Source organism: Tinamus guttatus, unplaced genomic scaffold (assembly GCF_059628265.1).
Source record: "Tinamus guttatus ecotype Peru unplaced genomic scaffold, ASM5962826v1 Tinamus_guttatus_pri_ptg000326l, whole genome shotgun sequence".
Classification (NCBI taxonomy): Eukaryota; Metazoa; Chordata; class Aves; order Tinamiformes; family Tinamidae; genus Tinamus; species Tinamus guttatus.
Window position 1 is genome coordinate 263,678 of NW_028288860.1, and position 10,992 is coordinate 274,669.

At 64.3% G+C, this 10,992-nt stretch overlaps 1 protein-coding gene across 1 annotated transcript; it reads right to left on the reverse strand.

Annotated features, from left to right (window-relative positions):
- Positions 1-598: 598 nt before the first annotated feature.
- LOC148593862 (maestro heat-like repeat-containing protein family member 7) lies at positions 599-10,207 on the reverse strand. The gene is made up of 22 exons (XM_088529194.1): positions 10,078-10,207; positions 9,750-9,844; positions 9,307-9,432; positions 8,919-8,998; positions 8,361-8,481; positions 7,921-8,007; positions 7,247-7,351; positions 6,627-6,807; positions 6,084-6,193; positions 5,798-5,947; positions 5,437-5,591; positions 5,112-5,259; positions 4,599-4,786; positions 4,374-4,511; positions 3,802-3,919; positions 3,277-3,414; positions 2,725-2,901; positions 1,939-2,094; positions 1,543-1,644; positions 1,337-1,439; positions 1,062-1,118; positions 599-759 (listed from the first exon to the last, which is right to left on the reverse strand). Exons 1-22 carry the CDS (start codon positions 10,205-10,207, stop codon positions 599-601), a joined length of 2,826 nt encoding a protein of 941 aa, XP_088385320.1.
- Positions 10,208-10,992: the final 785 nt, after the last annotated feature.

Sequence of the window (10,992 nt, forward strand, 5' to 3'; positions counted from 1 at the left end):
TGTGTGTCTCCAGGGACAGCGCAGGGCAGGTGCTGGGGATAGAAAGAGAGGTGCCTGCCATTGCCCACCCTGCCCTTCCCCAGGAGAAGACGCAAACCCTGAGGACAGCAGGTGCTTGCTCTTGTCCTGGGCTGACTGGAGAGGGCAGGGGAGTCTACAGCTTTTCTTCCTCTTTCCCTTGTGTTTTTGGATCTAGCAGAGCAAGTGGTGCTTTACAGCAAATGCAGAGTGTGCCAGTCTGCTCTGCACTGTCTGGGGTTACTGGAGGAAGAGGGCACTCGGCCTCACACAGGAAAATGCTGGTTCCTGCAGTAAAGGAGTTTCCCCTCTCACCTTTCTGTCCCCCAAAAAGAAGAAAAGAAAAAGAAAACAATAAAATAAACCCAGCACTCAACCTGGAGAAAGAGGAAGGCCTTTACTGCTGGAGACGGCTCTACAAAGCGCTAAAGTGGTGGCACAATCAGGGGACAGGAGGCACTTGAGTTGTGGAGCTGTCCTTTTGCTGCGGGAGATGCCAGCGGGGATGCAGAGCACTTGCAGGCCTTGGGTGTGCAGCACGGTGGCGTTGGCACATTGGGGCCAGCTCTGCCCAGCAGAGTCACCTCCTGGCAGGAGGGTGACACCTCTCCCACACTCGGCAGAGCCAGCGACCGAGCGCTCCGAAGCAGGACCTTTGCCGTGGTGTGGTCAGGAGCAGGATGGTCTGTGCTGCCAGGCTGCGCACTGCGGGTTCAGCGTCGTTTTGCAGAGGCTGGAGGGCTGAGGTAGAAAGGAACAGAGCAGATAAGAGACTCCCGTATTTGCAGAGAGCCCTGTAATCCCCCCAGAACAGGGCTGCTCCCAGCCAGTTCTTCCCACAGTGAGGAGGGAGCACGAGGGAGCAGGGATCAGCTGCAGGTTGCTGGTCAGGAATGCCCCAGGTGACCCCCAAAGCCCCTTCCTGGCCCAACACAGCAGACAGGGCCTCGGTCGCCTGTGGCAGGGCAGGGAACTGGGGCTCCCTTCCAGGCTCCTCCTTCCCCCCTGGCAGGGCCAGCTGGCACGGCACTGCTCGCACTCACCCTTGCAGATCTCCTGCACCTTCTCCTCCTTCTGCCTCCCTTGCTGCCCGATGAGCCCTAGGCAAACACCGCCCGTCACCCCCGTAGTCCCCAGCACGGCCCTGGCAGCGCAGCTCCCGCTGGCCTTGCCAGCCTGGCCACGCGTCCTCCTCCCCTTGGGCAAGGCTGCCCCAGCACGGCCCCAGCGTGGAGGATGCAGGCAGGCAGCGAGGGCCTCGAGAGCCTCCTCGCAGCCCCTCCGTGTGCCCAGGGATGGCCCTGGCCTCGTGGCTCACCAAGGAACCTCACGGCGGCCTCCCGCACACACGCCTCCGTGTGCTGCAGGTAGCGCAGGCTGTGCTCAAGGTAGTGCTCCGCTCTGCTTTTGTCCTTGCGCACCTGGAGACAGCACAAGGCCATGGCTTGGCAAGGAGCCCTCCTGGGGAGCCAGCTCTGCCCCTTCTCCCCAGCCTGGGCCCAGGGACTCGGGCCTTGTGCTCACCAGGTGCTCCCCGATCTTCCAGATCTCCCCACTTCTGGCCAGTTCCTTGAGCTTCTCCCACTGCAGCAGGTGAGCAGCACTGGCGAGGGCTTCCTGAGAGGCCTGCAGAGCCGCAGAGAGCGCGAGATGCCACCACGGCCAGGACAAGACACCCTGTATCCCCCTCATGTGGGCAGGCCCCGGAGTCTTTCCCAGGCCCTAACAGGAACATGCTGCTTGGGACCAGCTCTGCCCCTCACTGAAGGCAGAGGCAGCTCCTGCCCGTTCCTGGGGACACGGGACATTGGCCCTCACGCTCACATGTCTTCCAGGGCGCACTTGTCCGCAGCCCATGCCTTAGTGCTCAGGCCCGCCCAAGCGATGTCAGCACTGCTTCCCCAAGGGCCTTCCCCGTACCTGGGCCACGCTCTGGATCCGCTCGCTCATGTGGAGGAAGAGCGGGACCAGGCTCCTGTGCACGAGCTCTTTCATGCCCTCTTTCCTGATGCCGGTCGTGGCGGCCAGCAGGTCTTTGAACAGGAAGATGGAGAGCTCTCGAACTGTGCTGTCCTCCTGCAGAGAGGGAGGAGAGGAGGGGAGGCCTCAGCAGTGATCCCAGGAACTGGTCATGACAGGAGGCTTTGCCTTTGTGAGGCCTCCTTCTCTCCAGGCGCGACTTTCCCCAGCCCTCCATAGGGGCGAGCTGGGGACAACCTCTGCGGATGCAGCCTGGACAGGGAGGGTTGTCGGCAGCAGCGGGACAAGGTCCCCTGGGCTCCGGCTCCCTCTGCCTCTGCCAGGAATTTCTAGGGCTCCGCCAGGGCCCCCGTGCAGAAGAGGCCCACAGGGAGGGACAGCCCTGGGGCACGGCCTCTGCCTTGCTCTCCAGCCTGCTCCTGCCTCCTAGCTCGTCTCTGCCCAGGCCAGGACAAGCAGCGCAGGGAGTCAAGCAGGAGACAGAGCAGCTGAGGCAGAAGCGGGGCTGGGGATCTAGTCCCACAGCCCAGGACCCCAAGGGCAGCACAGGGAATGGGCTGACGAGCAGAGGGCAGAAGGCCTCCTGACAGGCAGCAGGGCCTTTGGTGGGAGCTGCAAATCCACCTGCCCATGGGCACACGTGCAGAGGGACACACAGCACTCATAGCCACGCCAACAGAGCCCCAAACCCGCTGGGAGAGTCTCCGGCTCTCCCCCCAGTCTTACATCCTCAAAGTGTGGGAGAAGCTTCTCTGCCAGCCATGGGACAAAGGGATAGGAGATCTTCTGATCCAGGTGGCTGAAGAAGTTTTGCAGCAACACCAGGCTCTCCACACGCACATCCCTTCGATGGTCCTGCAGGCACTCCACGATGTCTTTAGTGAGGCCCCACATTTTCCTCCTCTGTGTGGAAGACACAAGTGCCTCGTGTGAAGCCAGGGCAGGCCCACAAGGGCCCTGGGTGCTGATTCCCCATGAGGGCTGCGGGGCAGGGCAGCCCTGTCCAAGGGCCCCTGGGCATGCCAGGGCCTCTCCATGGGGGAAGGCTGCTGCCTCCAGGCCAGGAGCCCTTCCCGAGGGCACCGCAGCCGTCGTCCTTGTGCAGCACAGCCAAGGGGCTGCCATGAAAGAGTCGGGGCCGACGAAGGGCAGCGGAGACCGGGGAGCAGCTCCCATCCCTCCTCATTGGCAGCAAAGGCCAAGGCCCTGGGGGAGCCAGCGCCTCCCGGGAAGCCCCAGGCTGCCAGCGCGGCTTCTCCCGGCTGCTGCCCTACTCACCATCTCCGGTCTCTTGCACAGCCTCCGGAGGCCCTGGAACGCCAGGCTGCGCATCTCCAGGCTCGGAGCCTGCGCGTAGCTCAACAGGAGCGTCAAAACGTCCCCGTCCATCTTGGCCACCTCATAGCACTCCAGCAGCTGAAAGGCAGCGCACGGTGAGAGCCTGGCAGAGCCGGCAGGACTACCTGCAGTGGGCAGCCCCGCATCCCAGCTCTCCTTCTGGCCAAGGGCGCCTGGCCCTCACAAAGGTCAGCGGAAAGGAGTCAAGGCCAGGGCCGTTGACCAACATTACCCAGAGAGCTGTTGATCAATGTTAAGGAGCCGTTAAGGAGCCATTGACAAACATTACCCAAAAAGCCAGGGACCCACATAACCCAGGGAGCCATTGACCAATATTATCCAAAGAGCAGTTGACCAACGTTATGCAAAGAGCATTGACCAACATTACACCCCGGCATGTGCCCAGTGTGAGCAGAGAGCTTTTAGAGGCCCCTCCGGACAGGCACCGTTCTCCATGAGGCCCACCTCGACATAGAAAGCCATGGCGGGCAGGTGATGGAGCTGGTCCTCTGGGCTCCTCAGCAGGCTGAGCAGCTGCCTGGAGATCCAGCAGCACATGGGTCTGCACGTGCCCCTCATCACTCTGGCAGGAGAAAGAAGGTGCTGTTGGTCCTGAGCCGAGCAGGCAAACCTGCTCTGAAATGGCTCAGCCCCCTCAGCTATTTCCCAGTGCAGGTCAAGGCAGGCATGGGCAGTGCTGGGCACATCGTGACTGCAGCCAGCGTGTCCCCAGGGCTCTCTGTGAGGGGAGCCCAGGCCCCAGGGGAGGGCACTCCAGGGCTTTGGGAGGGCAGCCCTCTTTCAAGGCATCCGCTCCCAGCACTCCCAACACCAACTGCTCCCCCAGCAGCTCTCACCGCTGCCATGGGGCAGGGAGCTCCCATGGCCGTTTAGCTGTGTTACTCCCTGCCACAAGCACTGTGGCTGCAGTCCCTTTCTTGGAGAGCTGGAGTTCCCCTCCCTCCCAAGGAAGGACATTTGTGACCCCGAAGCCGAGGCCGAGGTGCTGGGGGAGAGCAGGGCGTAAAGGGCTGTACCTGGCCAGCACAACGAGTCCCCTCTGAGATGACTCTTGCTGCAGCAAGAGCTCCCAGCCGCCGCTCTGCTCGACAGCCTGTGCCACGTCCCGATAGCCAGCAGAGCGGAGGAGACCTTGCATGGCCTCCACGGCGCACCTGCATGCGAGCAAAGCCCAGGTCACAGTGGCAGCCGGGCCCTGCCTCCGGGCCCAAGGCACAGCCGGGACGAGCGGGATGGAGCACCTGACGTGGCTGCTGGCGTGGGACTCATCCCGCTGGCTTTCCCGCTGCAGGGGATGGGTTTCCTGGCGGGTGAACTGGGCTGCGGAGAACAGCTGAAGGAGCAGCGCCAGGAAGAGCGGGCAGAATTCCGCCTCCACCGCCTGCGGGCAGACGGGCTCCTGCACGATGGCACGCAGGGCTCTCATTGCCTGCGGAAAACAAGCAGAGACACCTCAGCGCTGAGCAGGGCCTGTCGCAGTGCCGCAGCCCCACGGGAGAGGCTCAGCACAGCCCTGGGCCTCAGGAAATGGGACTGGGGGACAGGGTAGGACGGTGATCTCCTGAGCATGGCCAGCCTGGGTGTTGGTGCTCTGAGGGGCCCAAGCAGCTCTTTTCAGCGCTTTGTGCTGGCGCGTGGAGGGCTGGTGCTGGGCATGTTGCATCCATGGGCCCGGGGACGTCCCTGCAGGGCAGAGGGGCCCAGGGGGGCAGCTGGCAGCCTGGAGCAGAGTGAGGCCTCATCCCACAACTCACAGCCAGGGGAAGGACGCCGGCGTTGTCCGCCTCCCAGCTGGACAGCTCGTGCAGGGGCCACTTCTCCATCCAGCTGAGCAGGTTTCCCAGCACGTCTGCCGCAACGCGGGGCTCCTCCATGAGCACCTTCCACATGGTGCTGGCAGCGCTGCAGACCCGGAGGGCTGGGTCAGGGGCCTCCTCGGGCACGGCCGCAGCCTGGGCAGGCCCTGCAGGCGCTGCCCCCAGCCACCCCTCCATGCTGGCAGCCCCAAGGTCCTGGCTCTGCACCTTTGGGCCCGTCTCCCCATGTGCCATGCGCTCTGGAGGCTGACGAGCCCCGTACCTGTTGCAGAGCGGGGAGCAGCACAGCAGGCTCACGGTCACCTCGTCAGGGTAGGAGCGGGCGAGCAGGCAAAGAGTCCTGTTCAGGGTGACCCGCGCCGACGACTCCCTGACGTCCCTGGTGTTCTGGTGCAGGCACCGAACAACCCGTGGCACCTGGCAGAGGTGGCGGGGAGAGGGAGGTCACTACCAGAGAGCAACCACTACCCCAGCTCCCACACACATCCCGTCCCCGCTCCAGCACTGCCAACGTTCCCTGCTGCCTTCCAAGGGCGTCGGGTGCCCAAGAAGCCTGGCTTGGGCACGGGGACCAATGTGGCAGAAGGCTGGAGCCCCAGGCACACCAGCTGCAGGCCGCTTACATCTTCCAGCGTGGACACAACGCCCAGCACAAACATGTTCAGCATGTGGGTGGCCACTGCTGTGCTGTAGGTGCTGCAGTCCCGCATGGCCTCGATGGCGGTGACGATGACATCTGTCCTCTCGGCCGGACGGAGGTTTTTCAGAAAGAGCTGTGGGAGGAAGGAGGTGAGGGAAGAAACATCCCACTGTGGGCCACGAAGTGTGAGGCCCCTGCTCATTCGCGTTGCCGTTGCTCATCCGAGTCTCCTGATGGCCAAGAGTCCCGCTGAGGGAGGCAATCCTCACCAGCATGATCTCGCTGATGTTGGTGGTCCACGAGAGGCAGAGAGCATCGTCAGCTTCCCGCTCCGTTTGGAACTCTGCAAGCTCAGGATTCTCCTGCAAGAGCTCCCTGCCTGAAGAGGAACAGAAAGACGGAGCGGTGAGGAGGAGCAACGGGGACTTGGAGACGGGGGATGTCAGGAAGAAGCCAGCCTGGAGGAGAAGAGGGGCCGGCCAGTGCTGTACGGGGAGCAGGACTCCCAGGGAGGGCCAGGGCCTATTCCAGGGCAAGACAGAGGGCAACAGCTTTGAAGGGCCCCAAGAGCCTCGTTGGTTTCATTGGACTTTCTGGTGTGCAGCACCGCAGAAGCCCGAGCGTGAGCAGGGCATGCTGGGCGCTTTCCAGAGCAGGGGTGTCCAGGACAGGCACTAACAGATTGCTCCCCTTCTCCTCCATCAGCCACGATTCCTGCTGCTTTGTGTCATGGAGTAGAGGGCCGGGGCAGTGTGCTGCCTTCCCTGGCCTTGCCATGATGTCCCTGTCCCCAGGGTCGCAGCTGCTCTTACGTTTTCGTCGCACTATGAATCTGAAGAGGCCATGAAGAGCGTCCAAAGCCCCACGCTTGGTCGCTGCGTCCTCATAGGCAGAGCAAAGGATGAGCCTCCCCACCAGCTTTCCCAGGATTGGGAAAGAGATCTTTCCAGAGGAGGAGGAGCTCTCATCAACTCCTCCATGGCAGCTCCAGACCTGGGCAAGAGAGCGGTGCATCTATGGGGCTGCCACAGGGCGTCTATGGAGCAGCCACTGAACAACCAAGGGGCATCCGTGGGGGCAAGAGCACAACCTTGGTGCATCTGTGCGGCATCTATGGGGTGTCTATGGGGCAGCCACGGGGCACTGAACCCCCCCTCCAGGTGCTGATGCTGGCAGCATAGAGGGCCCGAGGGAGGGGGGTCCCCTGGGGGTCTCCTCCCCCCCGTGCTCCCCCTGTTGCCCCGTGAACGTGACGGTGGTGGCTGAGAAGCACGAATGTCCCCAGCGCCTGGCGGTGACGCCGGCCGGCTTTGCCAGGGAACAGCGTTGTCAACGGTGTGCCCCAGCGTTGTGAGAGGGAGCCTGAGCTGGAGAGAGCTCTGGCCTGCAGGGCAGGGGCCAAGGGGCGGTGGGGAGGTGCCGGGCTCCTTACCTCCGGCAAGGAATAGATGGCCAGCCACCTGGTGAGGCCTGCGATCCTCCCCATGGCCCTCTCCCGGACAGCAGCCCTGTCCACGCTGGTGAAGGGCAGCAGGAGCTGGCAGGAGAAAGGGGACAGGTCTGCGCGGGGCGCACGCAGCCGCTGCAGCAGAAGCAGCTCTGCGCAGCCCCTGGCTGCACTCAGCCAGCCCCGCACGGCTCCTTCCGCAGAGCTGCAGCAAAGTCTGCAATGGGGACCTGTCCCTAGGATGGGCAGGTCCCCGAGGGTCTGCGCCCCATTCAGCTATGGGGAAGAAAGCCCCAGGGAGAGGGAGGAGAGGGGCGGCAGCACCAGCTCCATCTGTGCAGGAGCTGGAGGAGAGGGTCCGTGTCCTGCTATGGCTGCAGGCAAGGAAAGCTTTAGGGGCAGAGTTGGCCCAGGAGTGCTGGGGACGTGGCTCTCTCATGGCCTGGGAGGCATCAGTGGAAGAGGAAGGGACTTGGGCTGCAAGCAGGGGACACTGGGCTCATGCCAGAGCACAGTGGGGAGCCCCTGGTCACCCAAGAGTGGTGGCTCCTGTCCCTGCATTGTGCTGCCTGCCCATGGCTCTGAGGGGGGGACTCTGCACTGAGGGTGTCACGTCCCTCGGAGAGCCCCACGCAGCCCTCTCTTTGCAGGTGCCAAACCTCCAAGATCGCCTGCAGCTCCAGGAGCCTGGAAGTGGCAGCGTTGAGCACCAGCACGTCCAACATGCTGTCCATGCTGTCCAGGGTCTGCAAGAAGCACAGGAGGTTGTGGCCCTCTTTCAGCGCTGCCTCTGGCCCACAGCAGACTGAACTGAACTCCTGCGGCCAGGGGAGGACCCCGCTGCCCTGCGGTGCCCAGGCAGAGGCCTCAGGGTAGGAGAGCTGCTGCGCACGGAGCAGCCCATAGCCTTGGCCCGCGGCCCAGCGCAGAGGAAGGGAAGCAGAGCAGAGCCCTGTCATTGCGGGCGGCGTCTGCAAAGCGCTGCAGGCCGGGAGGAGGGTGGGAAGCAAATCTGAGCTCCTGCCCTGCAATCACCTCAGCACAGGCCAGCCAGGGACAAGGCTGGGGACCTCCCTGCAGCTCGGTACCCGACACGTACCTTGCAATAGAGGGGCATGCTGAGGTCCTCCATGTCTTCTCTGGGAGGCAGCAAGAAGACAGTCCGGAAGCAGAGCTGCAGGAGGCTGCTCTTTTGGCCCTCCAGAAGCAGCTCTGCTGCACTGCAAAGACAGAGAGGTGCCTGCTTGGCACGGGTGCAGGGAGCGCTGCCTGGGTGCCCTGGGAAGGGGGACGTGCAGCTCCGAGGCAGGAGTTCCAGGCTGCTCCAGAGAGAGGTTGGGGGAGCCTTGCAGGGGGGTGTCCCCCCTTCCATGACACTGCGCCAGGGACAGAGGACAGGCCTGGCGGGGAGGCCTCGCACCCTCTGAGCCATGTGCCCCGCTCCCATGGTAAAAGCCAAGGTGCCCCGGGGAGCTGCAGACACCCCTCAGCCCTCCCGTCTGTCCTGCTGACAACCCCGCGGTGGGGAGAGCGCAGGCCCAGCAGAGAGGAGCACCAGGCTCCCCCCCACAAGAGGGGACAGCTCCCAGGCAGGGACAGGGCCATGAGGACCCTGCTGTGGAGAGGCGTGGGCCAAAGCAGGGGCTGCCATAGGTACCTCATGGCCGTGATGGCAAGCATGGCTTGCTGGCGCACGGCTGTGCCCAGCTGCTCCTTGGGCTCCTCTTCCAGCAGCACCTGGAGAGCACAGCCAGGATCCCATGGGAACTGCAAGCACCCGGCGCCGGCAGAGCCAGCAAGAGTCCACCCGGCGGGCAGAGCCCTGGTGCCTCCATCCCTGCCCTGGAGGCCACAGCGAGCCCCACCGCGCCAAGGGCTCAGCTCGCAGGGCTCCTCGGGGACACCCGGGCTCCTGTTGGCAGGAGCTCTTTGCCGGCAACGCGTCCTTGCCCCAGCCCAAGCAATGCACAAGTCCTGGCCTCAGAGCGGGGCCTCTGCCCAGGTGGCCTTGAGCCCTCCCTCAGCCCTGCTGCCTCTCCCCTCACCATGATGTTCTCTGCCAGCTGGTATCTGCAGCAGAAGACATCCAGGCCCCACGCCAAGGCCGTGGAGCTGCTGCCGCGGCAGAGGGTGCAGATGGCCTCCAGAAACCTCAGCTTCTGCACCGGGTCCTGACACACGGGGCAGAGAGACGGAGGGAGCATGAGAGCAGAGAGGGAAGGTTGGCGGGAGCAGAGCAGCCGGGGACAGGGAGAGGCCCTGTGGAGGCCACCAGGCCTCTCTGGAGGCTCCCAGGAGGCCACCAAAGCTGCTCTAAGGGCCAGCCACGGCCGTGGGGCCAAACCCACATCTAGGGGCCTGGACCCATGCGTGTGGGGCCAGACCACGGATGGGGGCCCGGGAGCTGCAGCTATGGGGCTGGAACCCATGGATGGGGGACGGGAGTCGCTACTATGGGGCTGGCCCTGAGGGCCACGGCTGCACGTACCTTTGGTCTGCTGCTCACAAATCCGTGGATGAAGTGCAGGGCTTCCTCATCCTCCCTGGACAGCTCTGCCCAGGCGCTGATGAAAGCCCTGGGGCCTGGGAGAGGAGAGAGGCGGGAGTCGTGGAGAGCCGGAGCGCGGGCAGCAGAGGAGCGCCCTGCGCTCTGCCCTGCGCAGCCCTGGCTGCTCCCCCGGGCACAGCCTCCCGCCGGCCCCGCGGGGCGCGCGGTGCCCAGCGCGGGGCTGCGGTGCCGGGCCCGGCGAGGCCGGGCTGCGGAAGGTGCTGGCGGGCGGGCAGGAAAGGTCCCTGTCCCGCAGGCCGGCACTCACCGTGGCTGCACGGGCCCCGTGTCGCCTCGGGCTCACAGCCCTCGGAGGGTGCGGGGGCAGAGCTGCTGCCCTGCTGAGCCCCGTCCTGCTCCCAGGCCACCCGGGGGCGGCTGGGGGGTCTCTCCTCCATCCTGCGGGAACGGCAGAGGGGTGAGGGGGCGGTTTGGGAGCCGCGGAGGGTCCCCGCGGCCCCGCAGTGCCGCCCAGCCCCAGCGCCGTCGCTCTCACCCAGGCGAGGAGGAGGGAAGGCCTCGGGAAAAGCCTCGACTCTTCGTGGCTTCCTGGACACCAGGGAAAGATGCGGCTGCGCTTGGCGGCTCCTCCACGAGCTCCGCGCGCTCCCGCCTCTCCCGTCGCTGTCCTCCCGGGCACTGCGGGCTGGGGGCCGTGGAGGGGACATCACCTGGGACACTGTGTGTGTCACGAGACGGGCTCACAATGGCCCCCCTGGCCAGCGCCTCTGAGGTCCCCTCTGCAGCTGGGAGCTGGTCCTGGAGCAGCAGCCGGAGCTGCGGCTGCCCCAGCACCTGCACAGAGTCTGCACGGTCTTTTTTTTCTTGAAAAACAAAAGTGATTTTCAGAGCTGGGTGGGATGCAGCCACAGGGCCCCGGATGGCTGGTGCCACTGCAGGCGCCCTGCTCCCCTCTGCCCAGCCTCCCTCTGCAGCTCTCGGGGGCTCTGGCCTCCCGAGGTCCCTGTGAGAGCTGCCAGGCCCCGCAAAGAACTTGTTTCAATATTAGAGAACATCCTGAATTTTCATACATGCTCAGTTCAAAGGTTTGGCTAATTTTAATGGCAACGTTCTCCAGTGATGAAAGAGCAGAAATCTTCAGGAAGAGTCCGAACGTGGGGCGAAGTATTACTGATCTGCCCTTGACCTTGTGTATCCACGGCTCTGTCCATTAGGCTGTTGA

What these genes read in the sequence shown, in the direction of transcription:
- LOC148593862 (XM_088529194.1), bottom strand. Translation starts at nt 10,207, where the DNA reads ATGGAGGAGAGACCCCCCAGCCGCCCCCGGGTGGCCTGGGAGCAGGAC. An exon ending in CACGCCAGCAGCCACGTCAG is followed by an intron (nt 4,512 to 4,598) that starts GTGCTCCATCCC and finishes GCTCGCATGCAG; the next exon opens with GTGCGCCGTGGAGGCCATGC. An exon ending in GGATCCAGAGCGTGGCCCAG is followed by an intron (nt 1,645 to 1,938) that starts GTACGGGGAAGG and finishes GCGGCTCTGCAG; the next exon opens with GCCTCTCAGGAAGCCCTCGC.